The 13,008-nt window shown below is 38.6% G+C and overlaps 1 protein-coding gene across 16 annotated transcripts in view; it reads right to left on the bottom strand.

The window, feature by feature from the left end:
- The window catches only part of LOC105489384 (dymeclin), a 406,658-nt gene that overhangs the window by 307,811 nt on the left and 85,839 nt on the right, over nucleotides 1-13,008 (bottom strand). For all 16 annotated transcript variants that reach the window (XM_071085384.1, XM_071085386.1, XM_071085387.1 and 13 more), the window contains one exon: nucleotides 7,269-7,341. In XM_071085384.1, coding sequence (XP_070941485.1) covers nucleotides 7,269-7,341 — 73 coding nt within the window. The remainder of the gene's footprint in view (nucleotides 1-7,268; nucleotides 7,342-13,008) is intronic.

The following is a 13,008-nucleotide window of genomic DNA, read 5'->3' as shown; positions in this document are numbered from 1 at the left end:
TAGAAGGGTTGTCTCTCAGGAGAAAACATTTAAAAAGGGATGAGAAAAATAATATTTGCTCTCATTATAAGCCTCTGTGCAATCTGATTTTGTCCCTAAACCATGTGCATACATATATGACCACTTAAAATTCAGCACCAATGACTACCAGAAGATATTCAAATGTAATATAATCTGGATTATGTCTGAAAAGAAATTACTCCGTAAAGAAATAAGTTATGTGTCAGCAAAAATAAAAAAGAAAAAAATCGATTGTTCATTGGGAGAATTAAAATTTGCAGTTATTAACATCAAATCACTTCATTCATATTTTGCTATACATGTATTAATAACAGCAAACAAAATTAACAGCAGCATTCAGTAACAATCTTGGTTTTTTACCAGAAAAAATTCTCTGAAGGCACCAGACATCAATTTTCAAACTAAAAAGCTATTGTGAACTTAATACATAATACTGTTTTGGTATCTGAAAATACTACAATCTTTGATTCACTGATTCAATCGATGCCTTAAATGCCTAATTCATTCAGAAAGCTATACTAGATGTTTACCTTGTAACACCTAAAACTTAAAATGCTGGCTCGCTGTAGTCACCCTCCAACCCCTCCCCTACCTTACGGCTAGATTCAGAGAAGCATTTTAGCATCAACATGCAGGGCTGTAGAAAGGCACTTTCCCAACAGCTAGGCCCTTCGTTGCCAACCACGGGTCTCTCCTATACCTTCACTCTCTTCCAACAACTTGGAGACTCCATAATAAAGAAACCATTTATGACTCTCTAGGTTCTTGAACCATCTACTCACTGTTACCACCAAGTGTTTTCAGTACTCAAATTTCCACAGCAGAACATCTAACCCAGTACTATTAATCTATGGGCCCAATAAATGTGCATTTTATATAATGTTATTACATTTTAGAAATGCTATAAACTGAATTTTATAAATAAGATTCTCAGTTTCACTCTCAAATATTTCCAAAATGTATTTTATAGAAATATTTCTAATAATTATATTCTTTTTTATATCTCAATAAACAGAGAACCCTAAAAATAATCAAACCTTTAGTCTTCTAACATTTGAGTCTTTGCTACATCAATGTAGCTTCTTTATCCCTAATATTCCACAAATCCTCTGCTCAACCTAATGTGCTTGTGATTCTCCAAATACATTATTCATACCTAAGAAGTCCCTATCCGGTTCTTTTCTGCCTCCTTAATGATTTAGCCAGTGCTAATCTGTTCAACTCCAAATGACTGTGGCATTTATCAAATGTTCCTCTCATCGGGGTATCTTTCTGTCTATCCAACTCTACGCTCTTCAAGAGTCACACCTTTCTGTGTTCAGGGTCTACTCCATTGTACACACATAGTATATTCACAATATGTTTTTGAGGATGACCTGAATTAAAAAAGAAATTATTATACTCAGAAGGAATAATCTAGGGACTACTGAGATACAAAGCCCATCGTCCCTAAACGGCCCCAGAATACTCAGCACTTATAACTAATTAATCTACTAGTTACTTAAACAATCTCAGGTGTTATTTCTCAGTGCTTCAGCTTCCAGTAGCCCCTTTCTACTACAAATGTCAGTAAGACACCCACTTGTTACAATGTGCCAACTACAAATGAGCCATTACACTTGCAGTGGAATATGCCTTAGTACAATACTGTTTCCATATAGGACTAGATGCTGAGAAACAAACAAACAAAATGCTTTAAGCACATTGAACAGGTTAGACCCTTACTAATTTACTCTGTAAAGAAATATTTGAGTCTACCATGTGCCAGGCTAACCTGAATATCACGGATGCAGCAGCAGTGAGCAAGCCAAATGCTGCCACAAGAGCCCTTGTTTTCATGGAGCTTTCATTCTAGTTTTACTGGGAAAGTATGAGCAAGAGAGATAACAGATAATATGAGAGTGAAAAGTGTTACAACAAAAAACAGGCCGGGTATGGTGGCTTTTGCCAGTAATCCCAGCACTTTAGGAGGCCAAGGCAGGAGGGTTGCTTGAGCCCAGAGTTCAAGGCCAGCCTGGGCACCATAGCAAGACTTCATCTCTACAAATAATTTTAAAAATTAGTCAGGCAGTCAGGAATGGTGGCACACACCTGTGGCCCCAGATACTCGAGAGTCTGAGATGGGAGAATTGCTTGAGCCTGGGCAGTTGAGGCTATACTGAGCCATGATTGCACCACTGCCCTCCAGGCTGGGTGACAGAGTGGGAATCCCATCTCAAAAAAAAAAAAAAAAAAAAAAGATAAGTAAATAAATAACACATGAAAAAAGGACAGAGAATGAGAGGGGAGCTATTTTCAGGTAGGTGGTCAAAGGTACTCCATAGGGTAGTCAAGGTGGCCATTTCTAAAGAAACAAAACTTGAAGCAGATGAAAGCTTGAAGGAGGTCAGAATGTGAGCCATGCAAATATCTAAAGGCAGATAGACTGCAGAATGAAAGAAGGCAAGGCCCTAGACACAGCATGGACTGGCATGTTCCACATCAGCAGGACCACCAGCGAGGGTTAGCGGATGACATCCGATCATCCCCTGTACCCGACAAGTCACAGTACACAAATAGATACACACTCCCTGAAAAAGGCAGTGAAAGCAATTAATTATGAAAATCTCATCTTTATCAATCTATACCTTACGAAAAAAACTAAAAATGTTTTCTTAGATTAAATTATAATTGACAAATCTGTAAATCAGGGCCAGGCTAAAAATTAAACAGTCCTCAATGAGTTCACAGGTTCATAAGAAAGACCACAGAAATGGATCCCAGAGAAAAGAGGCTGTATTTTGGGTCTGAGGCCAATAGAAAAACGCCTACCCTGAGCAGACCTGCCCAGAGTGGTGGCACTAGTGAGAAGGGGTGGAGCCTGTACTTGACACTGACGTCATCATGTACAGCTAACAGCCACAGATTTGCTGAAAAATGACAGTAACAAAAACAGATACAAAGACAAGGGGAAAAAAATCTAATTTGAGTCCTCAAAATAACTTCCATTGATTAACAAAACGGCATCACAAGTAGCCCCGAAAATACAAGGATGGGTCTATACAGCATCACTGCTTCTGCGGCTACGGCCCCGCCCGACTCCACCACTCGGTTGGTTCCCACAAGTCTCATTCAGCCCTTATAGTAACATCACGAGAACCCAGACAGTGTCACAAATTCCAAGCGCTGGGCTTTTACCTCTGGCTTACCTACCCACATTCTTTCTGTTAGAACACTCCATATTAGTGTCTTGAAGAAAACACCTTTATCTTTATTACTTTCCTGTTTACTTCACTGAGACACAGGGAAGGTATAAAAATCAAAGGCAAGGTTTTGCTTTTGACAGATTTATTTAAATTCTAGTGGGATCGATCCAAAATACACTGAAAAATGTCAAGTCCATGCAGACCTTAATCTTTATTTTAAATATATAAATGCTGAGAGCTATGGAGTTAAGCATTCCTGAAAGATGAACAATTTTAATGAAGATTAGTACCTCCGTGAATTAATATTTTATCAAGAAATCCAAAGTGTCTGAGAAACAGTAGCCAGTAACTACCTAAAAGTCAATCTTCATTACAAATGAACTCCTACAAAGATCACCGTAATGAACTTCCGGGAGTTTATTTCAACTACTGCCACTGATCCTATTCTCTTTATAATGAGGTATCATTTACATTTTAGTTTACAGATCTCTAAATAAATATATAGCATACATATACATATGTATGGCAACCAATTTGCTCTCAATATTAACAGAATGATTTTAAAAGTCTCATAAGAAACATTTATGCTAGTTTTGAATTACCCTCAGTGGCCATTAAAATTAGTTTCATCTTGTTATTCACCTGCTAATGCAGCACAGGATGAATTACCAATGTGAAATGTGAAACGTTTATAGCACTTCTGATGATGTTCAGGTGTGAGAGCATTCCTGGTTTGCATATATTCCTATTTCCTCTCAAATTATACATTGATCCATAATACTGCACTACAGTTAGAGGAAATGAAACATTCAAAGAGTAGTTTGGTTTCACATGGAAACCGTTACCAAGACAAACCTTCTTGTAGGATGGAGTTCCAAGAACATTAAATCATCAGAAATTGTTTCAGCAGCTGGTTAAAGCTCAGTGTACATAATAGGAGACAACTGGCTAGCTGTGCATTTTCAGTTAATTTAAAAGGTATAAACACATTAAAACACTGAAATGTTTGATATATTACAACACAATCGGCTTGTTCCTCAAGGGTGTTTAAATGGCTGCTGTATTCATTGTGTTTGGAGCCAATTTACTATCTAAAGGTATTTACTGTTTCCATCCCCCTGAATGTCACCAAAACATTTTATCAATAAAGGCAACAACAACAAAAGAGTGTACGCATTTAGGATATGTACTAAATTCCTGGTATTGTGTTATTAAAAAAAAAAATATTTAGGGTCAAGCGTGGTGGCTCACGCCTATAATCCCAGCACTTTGGGAGGCCGAGGCAGGCAGATCACATGAGGTCAGGAGTTTGAGACCAGCCTGGCCAACATGGTGAAACCCCATCTCTACTAAAAATACAAAAATTAGCTGGGTGTGGTGGTGCTTGCCTGTAATCCCAGCTACTTGGGAGGCTGAGGCAGAACAATTGTTTCAACCCAGGAGGCAGAGGTTGCAGTGAGCTGAGATCGCGCCACTGCACTCTAGCCTGGGCAACAGAGTAAGACTCCATCTCAAAAAAAAAAAGAAAGAAAAATTAGAGGTGGTGCTACTTGTAAAATTACATCAGGAACACATGAAGCACTCCACACACCATGACAAAGAAACAGCACACAGTATATGTGTTTCCCTTCCCTGATCTGACCACATGTAAAAGAAACCTAACCACAGTGGCCTAAGCAAGATAGGTATCTATTTTTCTCATGTAAGAGGAAACCCAAAGATATGGGATCCAGGGCCCATGTAATAGTTTCATAATGTCACCAATATCCCATGCTCCCAGGACACTATTCTTTGCATGCAATGCTCATTAACATAGTTTCAAGACAGCCTAAGCATTGCCTCCACATTCCAGGAAGGAAGGGAGAGCAACAAGCAAAAGGCTGGAGTGGATATGCTCCGCAAGTTCATGATTTTTGCTCACATATACTTGACCCAAACTATGTCACATGGTCACATGGAACCACGAAAGTGTCTGAAAAACAAATCTGGGCACACAGCACCACTCTAAACAATACTGGAGTTCTGTTAGAATGGAATGGGAGAAAGGATGGCATGCATGTGTCTGCTGCAGGAGCTCCGGTTGAATGGGAAATTGTCCCATTTCCTTCCCTAGGCGATGACTCTTCAGTTGTCTCAGCCTAATTTCCCAGGTGCATACCATGAGACCATATCATGACGGGGGTTGGTGGTTCTCACTTCGAAGACTATATTAAAATTCTAGATGTTGCATTCATGTACAACAGCAGCTTGCAGCCTATTTTTTCACAAATATCTGTCTTTCCTTTTGGCGCCATAGATAAATAGCACATTTCCAATTATATCCCCATGTAGACTGAGATTCTGTCATGAGAAACAGTAAAATCTACTTTTTTATTTCAAAAATAATTCCTTTTATATATGCATTTTCAACAGGAGATGTAAACTCTTTCTACAGAGGTAAGTAAAAATCTTCATAGATACAATAATAATGGTTTGTGGTCCTCTAAAGGGCTGTAGGACATAAACAGACATTCAGTGTGTCTGGGGACTCAAATTTCATTAAGTGGGAGAGGCAATTATGAAAGAAATGTCAAACAAGGCTTCTCAGGTAGAAAATATTTTTAAAATTTTTTTTATTTTTATTTTTTATTTTTTATTTTTTTTGTGACATAGTCTCGCTCTGTAGCCCATGCAGGAGTGCAGTGGCACAATCTCAACTCACCGCAACCTCCACCTCCCCAACCTTGGTTCAAGCGATTCTCCTGCATCAGCCTCCCTATAGCTGGGATTACAGGCATGCACCACCATGCCCAGCTAATTTTTGTATTTTTAGTAGAGACGGGGTTTCACCATGTTGGCCAGGCTGGTCTTGAAGTCCTGACCTCATGATCCGCCCACCTCGGCCTCTCAAAGTGCTGGGATTACAGGTGTGAGTCACTGCGCCCGGTCTAATTTTGTTTTTTTTAAAGTAAAGACAGGGTCTCACTATATTGCCCAGGCTGATCTCCAACTCCTGCATCCAAGCAATACACTTGCCTCAGGCTCCCAAAGTGCTGGGATTATAGGCGTGAGACACTGCACCTGGCCAATAATTTTTTTTAAAGGTTGAGAATCACTGCTTTAAAAGTAACAAATGAGGCCAGGCACGGTGGCTAATACCTGTAATCCAGGCACTTTGGGAGGCTGAGGTTAGAGGATCACTTGAGGCTGGGAGTTCGACACTATCCTGGCCAACACAGTGAGGCCCTGTCTCTATTTTAAATTTTAAAAAGTAACAAACGAGATGAACATTTTGAATCATATAGGAATTGCGTTGAGCTGCAGTGACAGAGGCCCAGTTACAGCAGTGTTAACTAATAAGGGTCTACTTCTGTCACATGAGAAGTCCAGGATGAAAAAAGGTGGTGCTGGTAGTTGTTGACTTTGGTTTAGCAGCTCAATGACATCAAAACAGAATTTTCTGTGAGTCTCTTGGTTCATGGTGCCAAGAAGGCTGTGCAACTCAAAAGACTATCCACATTCCAGACAGCAGGAGAAAGGGCTGTCAAGAGAAAAAAGATATGCCTCCTAGCTGACTCAAGTAGTTCCTTTTAGAGAGCTTTACTCAGAGGTCTCATTGGAGGACCTTCCTCTACATCTCACTGACTATGCCTAGCGTCAAAGAAGGCTGGAAATGAAAATCTGGCTTCACCAAAAGAGGCTGGAAACACAATCAAGAAGTCAGGAAGATAAGGAGAACTCAACTCACTGTGTCTACCATAATATGAAGTAGATTCAAATTGCTTCTCTCTTAAAATGTTGTTTCCAAAGATCTATAAGCTCTCTTAATACAGAGATTAATTCCGTGCCTACCATATTCTTAAGATAGTTTCACTATTTCCCCCTTAACGACGTAACATTTTTGTTTTGACGATGAATAGCCAGTCTAAATATTAGGCAGAAAGAAAAGAACTCTGGATATAGAATCCTTAAAAGGCACACATATAAGTACTACACCAGGACCCACAAACTCCGCAACATGATCAATGATGATCTGCCACATACAAAGAAGATAAAACAAATCCTGGCCTAGCCGGAACTTACAAGAGTGGAATATCAGTGATTAACTGCATCAAACAGCACAGCAATTCTTCCAAAAGATCTTCTGAGTCAGAACCTGGTAAGACACATAAAAAGATTTTTTTTTTTAACAAAGTACACAGTAGAATACAGTTGTTTAGAAGTTACATTTCCATTCCTAATGAGAACATGAACAGTTATCATTATATAAACTCAGTCATTAATGTTCACCTCTGATTAAAATCCAAACCATGAACAGGTTAGCATCTATCATAATCTTAATCTAGTATAGGACCTTTCAACACCTCTATAGTAATATAGCTTTTAAAGCTTGAAGGTACTTAATGCTCCTGTATGCCAGTAGTTGTCAGATTTTTTATACTGCACTGTGTTTCTTTCAATGAAATCTTACATTAAAGCCAAATATATGAAACAGATAAAAATCAAGCTGCTCTAACTGCTTTGTTTGAAGCAGGGGTAGAGGACTTTTATCCCTCCCTCCCCAACAAATATCTGGCTTTACCCTTGATTTCTTGATGGGTCTCAAGCTACCTTTTATGAACCTCTGGAGCTCCACAGATCGTAGACCGAACCCCATTAAAGAGGCCAACCTCCTCTTTACAGACAATGAGTCAAAGGTAAAAGGGCTTTCCGAAGTCAAAGAATAAATAAGAGGCAAAGGCAGAATGCAAATTACCATTCCAATGGAAATGTTCCCCTATCCCAAACTACTGCAAGTAACTGACCTCCAAATTCCCAAAGTCAGTCAGTATCTTATGTGACTTCTGCTCTTGGACATTACTGACACCTCCTCCTTCAGGAAATTCCTTCTTTTCTCAGTTCCTATAATACCTTATTTTTAACAAACTTCTTTTTCTATTTCTTCCCATTGTCTGCTTCCTCAAAATACCTTTCAACTATTGGCATGTTCCCCAGAGTTCTACCATCGTCGTGCTTTTTTGTTCATTATCTCATCACCACAGTTCAGCTAAACAAGTTTACTAAATTAAAACTCACTCCTGGGCCAGGTGTGGTGGCTCACACCTATAATCCCAGCACTTTGTGAGGCCAAGGCAGGCAGATCACCTGAGGTCAGGAGTTCGAGACCAGCCTGGCCAACATAGTGAAACCTCACCTCTACTAAAAATATAAAAATTAGTCCAGCATGGTGGCGCACGCCTGTGGTCCCAGCTACTCAGGAGGCTGAGGCAGGAGAATTGCTTGAACCCAGGAGGAAGAGGTTGCAGTGAACTGAGGTCGCGCCACAGCACTCCAGCCTGGGCAACAAAGCGAGACTGTGTCTCAAAAAAAAAAAAAAAAAAAGAAAGAAAGAAAACTGACTCCTGGACTCCTTTAATCTTCATGACTAGTTAGTATTTAGTTCCAATTTTACTCCTCTGCAATCCGAACTCCAGGTTACAATCAGAGAGAGCTAACTAAACTCTATCCTTTCACTCTCCTGGCTTAGGTCTTTTCAATTACTTTAAGCTGATTAATATATACCAAAAAAATTCCATGCTCCAAAGTACAGCATGCCAGATTCTTGGAGATATAGTTCCCTTATCCCTTTGTACCTTTATCTCCCTCCAGTACTGCAGTGTATATTCCAGCAATGCCAAGCTATCTGCTACATGCCATTTCACACCTCAGTAACATTCCCTCTGCCTGGAATAGCCTCCAACAATAAAAATCTAATTTTTAAAAAGCCCATCTGTATCCATCTGAACCATCCTAAGTTTCATCTCCTCCATGAAACCCACTCCCTTGCCTCATCCTGAATAATCTATAAAGTATCTATGCCTCGTTCATGCCTCTTGCATTGCATATGTTGGTTACATTATGCCATCATTTTTTGTCTACGAGCAAGCAGGCCCCTACTGGACTCTATCCGAGCTTGCACATAATATGTACTCAATACAATTTGCTGAACTGAGCCCAGGTATCTCAGAAAAAATCCAGCAGGTAATTGCAAAGCATCAAAGCACTTGGAGTCTCAAAAAAAAGTTTAGCAATTTCTTTTCTAGGCCACAATATCACCTAGCATTCAGAAATTATAAAGAAATTTCATCCTGCTTTGCCACAAAAAGAACTGGCATAGTAACCCCATGAGAGGTAAGTACAAATCTTGAAAAGAATATTAAATCATGCTGAACACACCAATCAATGCTAAAAAGGACACACGGCAAGACTCAAGTTCAACAACCAAATTAAATCTCACTCCAAGAACCATCGGGCTTGGCTCTATTATTAGTGAAAAAAATAAAATAAGAGAGTAAGTCACACTTGTCTCTGGGACTGCATGGTTAGTTACCAGATCTAACTAAAATCCCTCTCATTGCCAAGGCTGCCCAACATAACTCAAGTTAACAACCTACTCCAGGCTGGGCGCGGTGGCTCACGCCTGTAATCCCAGCACTTTGGGAGGCCGAGACGGGCGGATCATGAGGTCAGGAGATCGAGACCATCCTGGCTAACACGGTGAAACCCCGTCTCTACTAAAAAATACAAAAAACTAGCCGGGCGAGGTGGCAGGCGCCTATAGTCCCAGCTACTCGGGAGGCTGAGGCAGGAGAATGGCGTGAACCCGGGAGGCGGAGCTTGCAGTGAGCTGAGATCCGGCCACCGCACTCCAGCCTGGGTGACAGAGCGAGACTCTGTCTCAAAAAAAAAAAAAAAAAAAAAAAAAAAAAACCTACTCCAACAAGTTGATTTGTTGGTATATAATATATACTCAATATATGTTTGCTAAACAGTCACTCCTTAACTCATTCTACAGGATGTAGTGTCCCAGGCCCAAGAAAGAACACTTAAAATCACTCAGTGATTCCCTAAGGAACATTTCAGACCAAATGCCAGTTTAATAACACCCCTGTTCAGCCAAGCAGCCAGCATAGTTTTTTAATTACGGAAGGTGAGAGACCAAGTATTCAGGAACCACAGATGGTGCCTGATTTGATTTTTTAACTTCCAGGGGTATAAAAACACCTAATTTTTACATATTAAAATGATGACAAGGATTCTCTATTCAACTCCATGTGCCACTCAAATCACGACCTCAGCCAAATTTACATTTAGGTCAATTAAGGAGTATACACACAGCTTTGTTATCAATCTAATAAAATAATGAAGATGATAAATATATTTCATACAAGTAAAATATAATATTTCAAGGCCAAAGCTCTAATAAAAGACAATAAGCAATATCCAGCTGAAATATCTTGACTTCCATTCCCAAAAAAAAAAAATTCCTCAGAATTCTAAATTCTTGCTTCTCAGCTAATATAGAAGTAAATAATTGTATTTTAAGTGAAGAGTGACAAGATTTGACTGCTCACTAGGTTTGACATCAAGCAAGCCATTCATATTGCATTATTTCCTTTCCCAACTAGCACTTATATCACCTTAGCTTTCTTATAAGGCCAAATATCTTCCTTAGTTCCAAAAAATAAATATAAACTCACCTACAAAAAGTATAGTAACACATTCAAGCATTTCATGCAGTAAAGAGAATCTTAAAAATTCTTGAAATTTGCAGGTCAATGACAAAATAAACTGAGGTTCTTTGAGCAAAGGTCTTTGCAAAGATTCAGTGTGTTTACTGTATTGTGAAGTTTTATAACTTATAGAGCCCATTTCTCTCCTAAGAGTTCTCTCTCAATGCTGGGCACAGTGGCACATGCTATAGTCCCAGCTACTCAGGAGGTTGAGGCGGGAGGATCTCTTGAGCCCAGGAGTTGGAGGCCAGCTTGGGCAACATAGCAAGACCCTGACTGTTAAAACAAACAAACAAACAAACCAGAATTTTCCCTTAAAGAGTTTTAAATTACCACAATAGCTCCAGACAAATATTTTAGTATTTTAAGTCTTAGTTTCTGTAAGATCACATTAACAGCATTTACCGAGTACTCTACCCTTGGACAGGCATTGTGATGAGCACTTTATATTCAATGTCATGTTAACGTTAACCCTGACAATAACTCTTGATGAATAGTTAATGATTATGATAATCATTTTATAGATGAAGACATCAAGGCTCAGGTTAGTTTAATTAGAGTAAGGGGCAGAATCCAGATTTGAACTCAAATCTATACTCTCAAGGGAAAAAATTAAAAGGAAAATATCCTTTAAATTATTTTTAAAGATATGTTTCTATACAAAGTTGGGGGAAACTATTCAACCAATTCATGTTTCACTGAACATTGTAAATACAAAACCCCGAGTACTACGGGCCCAGTTAGGAGGGAGACATCTGAAGCACTACGTATTAGTTTATACATCAGGATGACACACAATGTATTTATCAACACATACTAGAAGTTCTTGACTCCTTCAAAATCCAATGTACAAATAATCCAAAACAATGAATAAATATAAGCTATTATCATCCGTATTGTGCAGAACAAGGTCACTAAAATCCCAGCCCTATCCCTGGAACGCTCTCATTCTAAAGCCCCACTGCTCTAGTCCCTATGAACTTCACCAAGGGAAGGAGTAGACAAGCGAGATGATATCTAGGGTCCTTTAAGGTTCTAATAATCTATACCCAAAATTAAGCGGCAGTCCCTGTTAGTTCATTCTATCCAGCATCCATTCAGCACCATGTGCTGAGATAGCACTCTCATTTTGTCCTTAGGGAGAGAAGCAGAGAACAGTACAATACTGTCCTAATCAAAGGCCTTCCATCACAGTAGGAGGGGAAGGGAAGACAGCAAAAAAATTGTTTTTAAAAAGCGCTCATTGATCATTAGAAAACAAAGCAACCAGACAAATAAAACATATGGATTTAAATCAGAATATATATAGTCATTAAAAGAAATGTTAAAAGAGTTTTGTCTTTGTTTTCTTTGCATTCAGAAGGTTGAACTGCCAGTTTTTTAATGCTCCCCAAAATTACACTGTGCCAAATACAAGTACTAAAAACTTAATCGAATAGGGCTGTACTCCAAAAACAGGTTAACAGAGTACCTTAGAAGTTCAGAATAAAACTGGCTTCCTTAAAATGGAAGACACATAATTAGATTATATTCATTAAAAACTTATATTCAGAAAATGAAAGACTCATGGTAGAGTCTAGGTTTTTGCCACTTTAATAGTGAAACTAACATTGAAGTTATCCTAAATTATTCTAAAATATTAGATTTAAACTTCTAATTAGCAAAACCAAAATGTCTCTTGTAGGTTAATCATAAAGATGAAAGGCAAAAGGACTCTTTTAAAAAGAAAAGTGATCTGCGTTTCAGTGCACTACAATATTTATAAGCTTGTGTCCTATACCATTCAAATCAAATCGATAATAATTCTGGTTGACTGCTATTATTTTGGTCAAACAGAAATGTTTCTAATTACCCTAAAAGATAATATACTCTACCAGGTTTGATTATAAAATGTGCCTATTAGAAAAGTTTAATTGATTTTGTTCCACTAATAATATAAGGGAAAGAAAGGGAGAGAAGAGACAGAAATATTACAAAATAATTACACCTATTATATGACCAAAGAACAGTTCAGGAATTCCTAGAGGCACTTTCGTTTTTCTGCAGAGACCGATTACAAGTCATATATTACAAGTCGATATTTTAAAGGATTAAGTCCATGCTTTCTTTTTTCTCTGAGCCACATTTTTCCACATGGGTTTGTTTATTGCTTTGCTTACCTATAAGGTTAAATTATTAAATTTGCTATTTAAACAAACAAAGCAAATTTATACTATACAAATTTGGGTTTACCTCCTGAGCTACCGCCTGCCCTGGTCTCTAGGGCCCAG

The sequence above is a fragment of the Macaca nemestrina genome, chromosome 19 (genome assembly GCF_043159975.1).
Source record: "Macaca nemestrina isolate mMacNem1 chromosome 19, mMacNem.hap1, whole genome shotgun sequence".
Lineage (NCBI taxonomy): Eukaryota > Metazoa > Chordata > Mammalia > Primates > Cercopithecidae > Macaca > Macaca nemestrina.
The sequence above is the reverse complement of the archived record's forward strand: the minus strand, read 5'-3'. Positions and strand labels throughout refer to the sequence as shown.